Consider the following 12,470-nt stretch of genomic DNA (forward strand, 5'->3'; position numbering starts at 1 on the left):
TGTGTGTGTGTGTGTGTGTGTGTGTGTGTGTGTGTGTGAGCGCGCGCTTTTTGCTGTGCCTATCTGCAACTCAGAATCTATGCTGTATGGCGAGTAGCAACTATCCTTTTCATAATAAAGGGTATATCAAAAAGGATCATCCAATTACAAAAATTATAGCTATTATGTTATTTGAGATACATGCATAAAAAATGTACTGTTGGAAGGAGCAAACTCTCAAGTTTTACATGGTTCCTGCAAGGTGGTAGCAGCGAGCACCCACTTCAGTGGTAGTAAAAATTGTATTGGGACAACAAAAAGCGTTTTGTGCAGTGCGGGTCTGTAATAACTGTTCAGTGTCACTTTCATACTAGGTATGGTGTGGATCTTCCTGCGGCACAGAGCATTAGACGATGGCATGAACATTTCTGAGAAACAGGTTGTTTGTGCAGCTTGACAACTCAACATCCCCCTTCCCTCCTGATGTCCATCTGGCATGTGTAGTGTCGACATTTACACATGAAAGCATACAAAATTCAGCTACTGCAAGCTCTTTGTGAAGGTGATGAATAGCAATGTGAAGAGTTCTGTAGTTTTGTTCTTCGCAAGATGGAGGAGGACAGTTTTCTTCCACGCTTAGGGTTTAGTAACGAGGCAATATTCCATTTAAACAGAAAGATGAAACATCATAAAATGAGAATATAGAGTACAGAACAACCACATGAAGTTATGCAACATGAGAGGGACTCCCCAAAATTTAATGTGTTTTGTGCAGTTGCACGGGAAGAGGTGTATGGACCGTTTTTCTTTGCTGAGAACACTGTTGCAGGAAGCACATATCTCGACATGCTTGAGAACTTTCTTTTCCAACAGTTGGAGACTGATTCGAACAACTTCATTAACCAAAAGGATGGGGCACTGCCACTCTGGCATGTGGAAGTACGGGAATTTTTTAATCAAAGGACTACTGAACGATGGATTGGTTGCACTGGACTGAATGATTCAGCCTTAGATTACTGGCCTCCAAGGTCATTGGACTTAACTGTATGTGATTATGTTCGTGGAGATTTATGAAAGACTCCTTTTATATGCCTCCATTACCAACAACAATGAATGAACTAAGACATTGTATAACAACAGCTGTGGAAGCTGTAACTCAAGACATGCTCACTGCAGTGTGGGAACAATTTGAATACCACATTGACATATGCTGTGCATCTCAAGGGGGGGCATATTGAACACCAATGAAAAGGTCAGAATAAAAACTTTTTGAGTTTTCCATTCACCAAAAAACAAAATTCGTTGTTTATATTTATTATTTTCAGAAATATAGACATGCCAAATCAGGGGATTCTTTTTGATACACCCTATATTATTACATTTCATCCTGGATTTTCCATTGTTTGTCTATCCAAGAATTGTATTAGCCTCTGATGGTTGGATTCAGACAAATGACTGCTTCCAGTCTGGGAAAATGCACATACTGTAGTATTTGAACACTCGTGTTCTAAATAGTCTTATGAACAGCTTGTTTGCTACTAGGAACAGTGTGTAATGGCAGTATGCAGTTATTGGAATTATGTTACGTGGTTTGAGTCTGAATGATTAATAAACATTATTGACTGTATGAAACTCAATGGAAAATAAAGTAAAACATTAAATTATCATACGATTTTTTAAGAACACAGAAATCTGTAAATATACAAAGTTGCAAATACTAATGAAGTGCAGTGCCTCATACTACGATAATGATACAAGAATGGTTGTTTTACTGAAATTTTGGTATGGCAGCAAATCAACAACAATATAAAAAAGTTAAGAGTATCTTAGATTTGAGACCTTAAACATTCTACTTTGTGAGTAGAAAAAAGCATTAATTGATGATCCAAAAATATGTTTTACTTCTCAAAACTTTTCCCTCAGCTTGGTTAAAGCAGTTTCTTTAATCATCATTATTTATTTGTTATCTTCTACTCCATCACTTCCATCAGTCTTTGTTTCTTGTATGAAAGGTAAATGTCATTCACCTTTAATCTGTCATTATTTCTCCCTCTGTCACTATCATCTCTGGACAGACCATTGCATAGTACTTACCAATGTACCAACTCTGACTAACTTTCTGTATTGACTCCTCCTCCTACCATTGCCTACACTACAGTTGACTCTCATCCTGTGATCTGAATGATCTGCCCCCTTTCTTTTTAAGTATCACCAACATATCCCTCGCTCCTCCCAAAGAGGAAGCTATTAGTTCTGAAAGCTGGGTAATGTATTCGTTTACACTCGGATGTGTCTTTTGGTAGTACAATGGATTTTGCCTCCCGAAGGTAAATTTGTGTCCAGCAATTGGGCGTCATAAAAGCTTTCCTTCTTCTCACTTCTCTCTGTTTCCTTTGTTTCTAACAGTTAATATGTACAAAAACTCCTTTTTATTAATTCTTATTCTTTGGAGCAAGAAACAAAATTTGCAAAGAAACAAGTATGTTGGAAGTTAAATAACAGACTACTATCTTATATTTTAAGAAGGTAAATTGAAAAATCACAGACTGTTTTTAAACAATAAATGAAGTGATAAAACCAACAGTAAAATGGGAGAGAAAAGTAGTTTTGACATCAGTGTTTGAAGCAACATGAACTTTGACACAAAAGTGATACAATGTTTTCCTGTGTCCTGTGAACCACTTCACCAAGGCTGTTATGATGATACCCAAAATTTAATGTGCAGTCACAGCTCTTCTTTGGATGACACAGCTTTTTCCTTATTGACTAGTCCCAGGTGAGGTCTCGGTGGTAAAACACTGGACTTGAATGTGGGAGGGGGTAGTTCAATTCTCCTCCAACTGTCCAGATTTAGTTTATCTGTGATTTCTGTAAATGGCTTAAGGCAGATGCTAGAATGGTTCATTTGAGAGGGTAAAGCAAATTTCCTTTCCCATTCTACACAAATATTTAAATGAATTAAACATAAACGGTGACAGACATACACTGAAGCACCCAAGAAACTGATATAGGCATGCATATTCAAATACAGAGATTATATAAACTGGCAGAATACGGTGCTGCAATCAGCAAAGCCTATATAAGACAACAAGTGTCTGGCACAGTTGTTAGATTCATTACTGCTCTACAATGGCCAGTTATCAAGATTTAATTGAGTTTGAATGTGGTGTTATAGTCAGCCCACGAGCAATGGGATACAGCATCTCCAAGGTATGATGAAGTGGGGATTTTGCTGTGCAACAATTTCATGAGTGTATCGTGAATATCAGGAACCCGGTAAAACATCAAATCTCACACATTGCTGCAGCGGGAAAAAGATCCTGTAAGAACGGGACCAATGATGACTGAAGAGAATCGTTCAACTTTACAGAAGAGCAACCCTTTCACAAATTGCTGCAGATTTCTATGCTGGGCCAGTAACAAGTGTCAGTGTGCGAACCATTCATTGAAACATCATCGGTACGGGGTCATGGAGCCAAAGGCCCACTCGTTTAACCTTGATGACTGCACGACACAAAGCTTTATGCCTCGCCTGGGCCCATCTATACTGAAATTGGACTATTGATGACTGGAAGCATGTTGGCTGGTCAGACGAGTCTTGTTTCAAATTGTATTGAGTGGATGAATGTATACAGGTATGGAGACAACCTCATGAATCCATGGACCCTGCATATCAGCAGTGGACTGTTCAAGCTGGTGGAGATTCTGTAATTGTGTGGGGTATGTGCAATTGGAGTGATATGGGACCCCTGATACGTCTAGATACAACTCTGACAGGTGACATGTACATAAGCATCCTATCTGATCAACTGCATCCATTCATGTCCATTGTGCATTCCGACAGACTTGAGCAATTCCAGCAGGACAATGTGACACCCCACACGTGCAGAATTGCTACAGAGTGGCTACAGGAACACTCTTCTGAGTTTAAACACTTCCACTGACCACCAAAGTCCCCACACATGAACATTATTGAGCATATGTGGGATGCCTTGCAGATGTGTTGTTCAGCAGAGATCTCCACCTCCTCATACTGTTATGGATTTATGGACTGCCCTGCAGGATTCATGGTGTCAGTTCCCTCCAGCACTACTTCAGACATTAGTTGAGTCCATGCCACATCTTGTTGCGGCACTTCTGCATGCTTGCGAGGGCTCTACATGATATTAGGCAGGTGCACCATTTTCTTTGGCTCTTCAGTTTATTACATCTCTCCACCCCTCAGTCAACCTCCCGTCTGGCTTGTGTGTGATTGTGCCAGAAAATAAACCATTCCCTGAACAAGTTAAATAATTTCTGTACTTTTTGTTGGTGTTGAACACTATGAGAGTGGCGACAGCATTTGTGAATATGGCACTTAAAACAGTGTGAAGAAAGTATTCTGTATGTATATGACAATAGGATTTTTACAAAATAGTACACAAAGTATTGAAAAATAAAAAACTCTGTTCACTGTACGTGCAGTAGGAGAGTTTCACAATTTTATGGGAAATTTATATAAAGCAATGGTGGTCAGGGTTGTGTAGAAAGAAAAATGTTACATTTTCAGTTTCTTCTTATATGTACTGCATGTATTTTTAAATTGTTTATGAGTGTTATCTATCTTGCTTTCAGTTTTGTGCAATATTACTTAAACTCACATCTACTACCTCTGATCAAACTTTTCTATCATTCCGCACGTAATTACGTTACTATTTTAGGCATTGTGGTTGATGGACCCAAAAGAAATCACACCCCAGATGCATGATGAATTCTACCGATTTGTGGGAAATGCATATGATCGTCCAAGGTTCACACTCCATTACAAGACAGATGCTCCTCTGTCAGTCCGTGCATTGATTTACTTCCCAGAAGGAAAACCAGGTGGGTACACAGAAAACAGTACAAGTTGATATGTGGCACTAATCATTTATTTTTAGTAGTTTGATGGCACAGTATTTGAAGCTATGCATAATGCGCAAAACCCCATCATGGTGGAATGGAGTCTGCAATGTACTCACCTGCGGACCAAGTAGCTGCTATATCAGAACTGTAAACTGAAAGATACATCATCCCACTGCTAGCTTCTCTGTTCGGTATGTTCTTTCCTTGTAAGTGAAAAGCTATTGTGGGAGTTCAGTATTGATTGTCAGTTATTTTTGCTTGTTGTACATCGAGTGAGGTTAACCCAATGCTTGAAAGCATAAGGGAATTGAAGAAGGAGAAAAAGGAGAATAATTACATCTTTGTACAAAAATATGATTTTTATGATCTGGTCCTTACATAGATGTAGCCAGGCAGAAAGGAGAACAAAGTGGGAGTGGGATTGTGCATGCTGGATGAAGATCTGAAATTAGTGTTGCAACAGTAAAGAAGGATAAGAGACTGTTTTGTCGATGTGATTAGAAATTGACATATTAGCAGCAGACAGAAAATTAGATCTTTCAACAAAGATGGGAACGTTACAGGTGAAAAATAAACTGGAGTGGAATGAAATACTGAAGTGTTATACTTCTCTTGTGCATGGTGAGTCAAATTTTTAAATAAATAATAATTTACAAATTAATATAAATTAATTATTGTACACAATATCAAATGTCAATTATTGTTTTTATTGTTGCTACCTTTCAACCTCATTTTGCACTCGTTTCATAGAAACTCTTCAGAATGCACCTGGAATAGCTGAGCATAATCATTATCATCTTGGTAGTGTGCATGTGCATTGCTAAACCTTTCTTTTTGTATATTGTGAGAGGTTGACTTTCCTCATAACATTGTTTATATTTATTATATGCTAAGAAACTAATACTTTTGTTAACCTTACAGAATAAGACCAATTTTCTAACGTATTGGAATTTTTAAATGTTAACATTTTAGGTTAGACATTTCCGCGACTGTTATTGAAATCAAATGAACAAAGAGTTTACTGTTACCAGTCATTGATTTATTCATACACATAGTGTTTTTTTAAATTTAAACCTACATCATCTGGTGGATTTACAAGTGTTAGTATGGCGTGTGTGTTGTATTACGATTTTGGGGTAACTTGGGGCACTGTCTCCTGTGGTCACAGGCTTCTTTCACTATCATAACACATCACATGTAAACTATTATAATTTTGTAAAAATATTGGAATTTGTTGATTGCTCCCTTTTTCATTGATTATTGTTTCATAGACCATCAATATATTAAAGCGTGTGATGATGAATGCACAATAAGTCTTTTGTAATAACAAAGTTGCCGAACCAGTGAGGAAATACGTGCTTATATTAGGAGATCCTTCACTTCCTGCCACTTCTGTCATTAGTTCCCCCTATCCATCCCTTCTTACACATTTGTCCTCATGTATGCTGAAGTGTTGAGGTGTTTTTCTTGTTGTGGGTTGGTTTTATCTGATCAGTATATTGCGAGATGCCAAGTCTTTACTCATTGTCTGTAATGACAGTTACCTTCTTTTCTGAATTTCCTGAGCACTGTCTTTTTTACTATTGATGTTGTGGTCCTATTATGCAGTGCCTCATATTTGACTATTGACTTCTTTTCCAATTGTAGAGGGGCAAGGGCTATAAGAGAGCTTCTACATTTAAACAATTCACTTCGAAATCACAAAACAGAGTTTCCGTAATTCTTCTGTATTAAAATAAGTTCTCAACTCATAACAGTTGATAATTAACAAAGCATTTCAGACAACATGTTCATGCATGATGCTTCAGTGCTTGACCAAAACCATAAGTTCGTACTTAACTTGAATAGCATAGCCTAGAGTCTGTGTAACAGCATTCATTTTTCCTTCCTGCTTGACCATTGTCGTTAGGCCCCTTTCTTCTGTGGAGTCCACAGAAGCCCCAAAGCATGACTGCTAAGTGCAAGTTACCCATCACCGGCCAATTCGAATTACACATCCGTCGTCATTTTCTGCACTGTGCCTGCATTTTTCTTTCTCCTGTCTGCACATAAATTTCACAAACCCGGGCACAATAGATGCTCTTTACACTACTACTAAGTAAAGTCACATTTTTTCACACAAACATTTTTCATCGGTCTAGTAAAAGGAAAGTGGGATGTGTTGCTATGCATTATAGCAACATTTTCCACTGCAGTATGTACAGACTTTGGTTGAATTAAAAAAAATACCTGTTGACAAACAGTTATTGTCTGATAGAAATAATTGTGCTGACAGGCATAGTGAGAAAGACTACTGAGAATTTAAGTTATAGGACAAAAAAGTCATTTTTCTGAAGTATAAAACACACACATACATTCACACAACCACAGCTGAAACACACGCACCCCAGTGCCTGGAGACAGTGGCCATGTTTTGTGTGTGTGTGTGTGTGTGTGTGTGTGTGTTTTATTGTGTGTGGTTTCTAATTGTATACATTTATGATTCCAGGATTATTTGAAATGAGTCGTGATATGGATGTTGGAGTGGCACTATACTCACGTAAGGTGCTTATTAAAAGTAAGGCTGACAACATACTCCCAAAATGGCTACGTTTTGTAAAAGGTAAGATTACTCTTTTGCTTATTCTCTTCTTTTTCATTTTCTGGTTAGGAACTTAAGAAGCAGACAGTTTTACTAATTAAAATTGAGGAAAAATGCAGTCTCACAGAATGCTGTTCCTGTGGCAGCAATATAAACCACCTTCAGGTGTGTGACAAGCTGCCATTAATGTCTATAAGGAAGTACAAAAAATAATCCCATGTTAGAACTAAAGACTGGGTTAAAATATTTTATAAATAAATGGTAGCTTTCATCTTCTGTGTAGCACTGTTACTGAGATTCTTCCAAGTTGGATAAAATTATGAAGTTTTTCATTGGTGGTGGGATGTTACATTACGAAACCTTAATCACAGTTACAACCAAACTTTTGGTTGTATCTAGAAAGCGATCAAATCTCTGGTTTTTTTCTTTTCTTTTCTTTTTTCTTTTTTTGTAAAAAAAATAGACCTTTCATCAGAAGAAACAAAAATATAGTAAATGAGGAGTAGATAAAGATGTTCAGGTGTTGTAAAGAAGGTAAAGTTTCATTTTAGTACGCTAACTCTGACCTAGTGGAAATCTGTATGTGCATTTACATTTACACATACACTTCACAAGTCACTGACTAGTGCAAAGGGAGGAAACATTTTTGCTAATACTAACAATTTTTTGTCCTGTTCCAATCATTTATTGAGCAAAGAATGTTTTCATGATCCTTATACAATGAATATGGTGGTGTCAGCAGAACTGTCTCACAATCTTTCTCTAAACTTATCCAACAGGATTTAATGAGACAATTGTTGACTTTCTTTCAAGATTCCCCTTTCACCCTTTATTGCCTGACTCTCTCTCTCTCTCTCTCTCTCTTCTTCAGGGGGAAACCTGTTTCAGTGAAAAAAATATTATGGGTAGTGTCTGTCACACAAAATACCATGTAACAGGTTGAATATAGAAATTTTAATTTTGATTTACTCAGTATTTTAGATTTGTTGACATGTGGCAACAAACTGAAAATATTGAGTAATCGTTAATCATTTAGTTGAAGAGACATGGGAACATAATCTTTGCCATCATTAAGCCTCATTTTACATAAATTAAAAATCTAACTAGATGTGATCTAAGTGACAGAAATATTTCACTCTTTCAGCTGCTTTTGCACGTGTTTATGTACATTCAACCTATGATTGATTTTCAGCTGTTTCTGCCAACATAATGATGCTAAACAAAGTCTAGCTTGATGGAGGCAGACTATGGCAACATCAAGCAATAAAGGGCAAAGTTAGCAAAGTACATCTGATATACTCCTGTATGGTCTCTCACATTGCCAGTTGTCTGCATTTCCTGCCAACTCCAAACACTGATGCATCACTCCAGAACTACTCACACAAGAGTCTTGCACACAGGTCCCTTTATAGGCACACTGCATGTTTCTAGAATCCTCCCAAAAAATATGTCTTCCATTCAGTTTCACTACTCCAGATTTTATGTGATCGTTATAGTTCATACTGCTTACTAGTATTAGCCCTAAATATATGTGCTTGCAGTTATACACATTTAATGGAAGTTTCTATTCATTACATGAAGTGGGAAGTCTTTCTCCATTTGCTTAGCAATCATTCAACTGTGACACCTTTCTGTAGACAACAGACAGACAGAGAGAGAGAGAGAGAGAGAGAGAGAGAGAGAGAGAGAGAATAAGATCTCTCAGAGTCTAGTGCCTTGTTTACTTTGAATAATCTTAATTTTTTTCAGTATTTGTGGTTTTTATTCCAATATCTATCATTTTTGATTGTGTTGTTGAGGCCAAGATACATACAGCAATATCCTCATCCATGAATACATTTTTAAATTCTTAATTCAGCATTTTAGCTTTCTGTCTGCTGTCTTCAATTTCAACATCTGAGTGTTCCATGAAAGACTAGACAGATGGTTTTATACCAATTTATTGACTTTATAAGTGATCAGACCTTATTAGGATCATTTATGGACCTTTTGCGAGAATGTGACTTGAAATTATTGTAGGTTTCATGCACAACTATTCTTGTGAATGTAAATATTGCCAGTAAGTTTCCCTGTCACTTCCCCTGCTGTCTCTTTTGTTGCAAGAGTATAGCACTGTCTGGTTTTTGCAGCATTCTCTGGATGGTGACATGAAACCAAGATATATCTTTGTCACCTTTTTTATATTTTCAGTGGTACATACTTATCTTGACCGTAGGGTATGATGTCGATAGTCTGTTAGTTTGACACAGTAAAAATATTGTCTTAGGTATCTTGTTGACTTTATTGCTTTCAGCGACCATCATCCATTTATAGTAACTTGGTCAGTATCACCTCTCTCATTGGTAACACTGTTGAAAGTACCGGATCTCTTCATAGCCAGAAAGTCTAAAAAATTTCTGTATTATGAGGGCTGTCAGACAATTTGAGGAAGTTGTCTGACAAAGTTTCCAGTGTTACTTCACAAGAATATTTGCCCTAGCTACCATTAATGTATATGTAGTTTTCCCAGCTGATACTGGGCAAATTAAAGTTAGCACTACCATATGTTTGGGGTATTTCCAAATGGTTGAGTTTAGGCTATAGTTGAATGACTGTGCAAACAATGTTTTCTGAATTTATTGGCCAGCAGATTTGTTTTGTATTTTGCTAGACTGAATTATTGTGCTTGTTGTTATACACCAATCCTTCTCCGGAGGGACCTAATTAACCTTCTTGATATATAAATGACAATATGTCATCTATTATTTCTGATATATGTTCCACATTGTAAACAACTCTCAGCCCCTAGTAAAATGTGGGGCCAGTTGCTTTATAGGAGTGTCGTGGGTTGTGAATGCTCCAAAATTTAACAACTAACCTCTCAAGATTCACATTCTCTGCATTTTATAAATGATGTGTTATAGTAACTGGTTTATCCAATGCTGGTTTTTGTACTGCTCATCTCAGCATTTAATGTACATTTCACATTATACAACTTCAGAAATCTTCGCCCTGTGCCACAAGCTGAGGAGTCCGATCTCATCACAGAATCGACGAAGTTTCAGGTTTAAAATCTTCACTAATCCCAACCAACAAATCTCAATCGCTTCAAACTGACAGCTTCACTGAGGTCCTCAAATGAGCTATCTGTTTTCACTGTTTTCAGTAGGATGCAGGAAGAACAGAGAATGTCTCAGATCTCAGGTGACAGACTTAGTTGATATAAACATCTACAACTGACTGCAACATGTGCTCTCAATTATACTCTCAGTTACTCTCAGAATGGCCCTTTCCACCTGGTGGTCACTTGCTCCAGGGATACACATAAAATACACTTAATTTGTTTCCATCCTGTGCTATTTCTGATAGAGGAATCATCATGTGCTAAACATTTGAACTGCCTACAACTTAACGGCACTTTCTTTCCCCTTTGTAACTGCTTTGATTTTGTCAGAGAAGAGACAGCCGATTAAGCAGGAGACATGAGGCCCACAGGTTCTAATTGATTATCAGTGGAAAGCAATGTCTCAAACCTGTTTGTTAGAAGCATGGTACTAGCCATTTGACCATTTGCTGAGTGAAACCTTCCCAGTGAAAATCCTCAGATTTGGGCATGACTTTGCAGTCACCATCAAGTAACAACTTGGTCTGGATGAGGATTCATTATGGTCTATGACTGTTACAGGAGCAGCTTGCAAACTCAGTGCCACATTTGTGACAGATGGCAGCCATCATATTGCTTGCATCACTGTCATAATTTTGCAGTGTCCCCATGAACCCAACATTGCCACCAGCACATATTCCAGCCATTGACAGGTAGCAGCTAACTCTTTCTAAATCCTGCAATGGCCAGAATCCCTTGCTATATCCACTAATGAATGTAGCTCCTCTAAAGAGAAAAAGATCTAAAGAAATTAAGTCAAAATCTTGCTGCATACTTCCAAATAGATGCATGTGGAAAACTAAAATAAATGCAAAGTACAACATTTAAACTGCATTTGCTGCTAGTATTTTTCCTAACTTGTGTTAGTGTCCCAGTATCTTTGGCTGCTTACTGACAATCATTCTTCCATAAAATGTAAACTTTTGCAGCCAGAAAGGTCACAATTATGCTGTGGTTGAATGGATTTCACTTTTAAACCGAACATTTCGTCCCCATCTGCAGAGGACATCTTCAAGTGTGATTATAGCTACTTTGAATGTCCAGTTCACATTGTGGCTCGCTACTGACTACAGCAAATTTCCATTTCTGTGTGCTTCTGCACAGTGTCAAGATGTCATATGACTTGAATGCGCCATCGTGTGGTGTTATCACCCCATGATGGAAGACTGGTACACATCTTCTTCAGCACCAGAATCCAGATGTCAATCAATTTCATGACCTCTTCCTTCCTACTGAAATTCCTGGAGTGTTTTATGATCTATATGGCCACTCTGTATAACTTTCATGGTATCTGCTTGTGGCTGCCAGTGCTTGAGTCCTGTCAAAATGAATGTGGTCGTCTCCTGACTACAAAGCATGTTCCGGCTGCACGGAACCAAAATTAAGCATAAAAGTACAAGGCAGTGTTATTAACAACATGTCTTTCAGAACAGCATATCGAAGTTATAATCAGCATAATGTGAACTACTTCAACAACTTATTACAGAAAGAAAAATGGCTAGGAGCGTACAAAATGAACGATATAAATGAAAAATTCAACACTTTCATTGATACATTAACCCATTTCTTTGAACTTGCATTCCCACTGAAAACATTAACCATACGGGGAAACTCTAGAACAAACAGCTTAATCACAAAGGGAATAAGGGTTTCATGCCAGAAGAAAAGACTACTTCATGAAATATGTAACTCAAAAAATTCCTTACCTGTAGTACGCGCATACTATAAAAAATACTCCAAAATATTAAGAAAAGTAATAAAAGCAGCAAAAATAATGCATAATGATGAAATCATTTGTAATTCAGCAAATAAATCAAAGGCTATGTGGAGAGTTATAAAAAAAGAATGTGGAGAATACAGACAACCTTGCAAAAATATAACACT

At 37.4% G+C, this 12,470-nt stretch overlaps 1 protein-coding gene across 1 annotated transcript in view; it reads left to right on the forward strand.

The window, feature by feature from the left end:
• The window catches only part of LOC126198530 (heat shock protein 75 kDa, mitochondrial), a 379,324-nt gene that overhangs the window by 315,917 nt on the left and 50,937 nt on the right, over positions 1-12,470 (forward strand). The window contains exons 9-10 of the mRNA XM_049934925.1: positions 4,680-4,842; positions 7,352-7,465. Of these exons, the coding sequence (XP_049790882.1) occupies positions 4,680-4,842; positions 7,352-7,465 (277 nt within the window). The remainder of the gene's footprint in view (positions 1-4,679; positions 4,843-7,351; positions 7,466-12,470) is intronic.

Source organism: Schistocerca nitens, chromosome 8 (assembly GCF_023898315.1).
Source record: "Schistocerca nitens isolate TAMUIC-IGC-003100 chromosome 8, iqSchNite1.1, whole genome shotgun sequence".
NCBI classification, from domain to species: Eukaryota; Metazoa; Arthropoda; class Insecta; order Orthoptera; family Acrididae; genus Schistocerca; species Schistocerca nitens.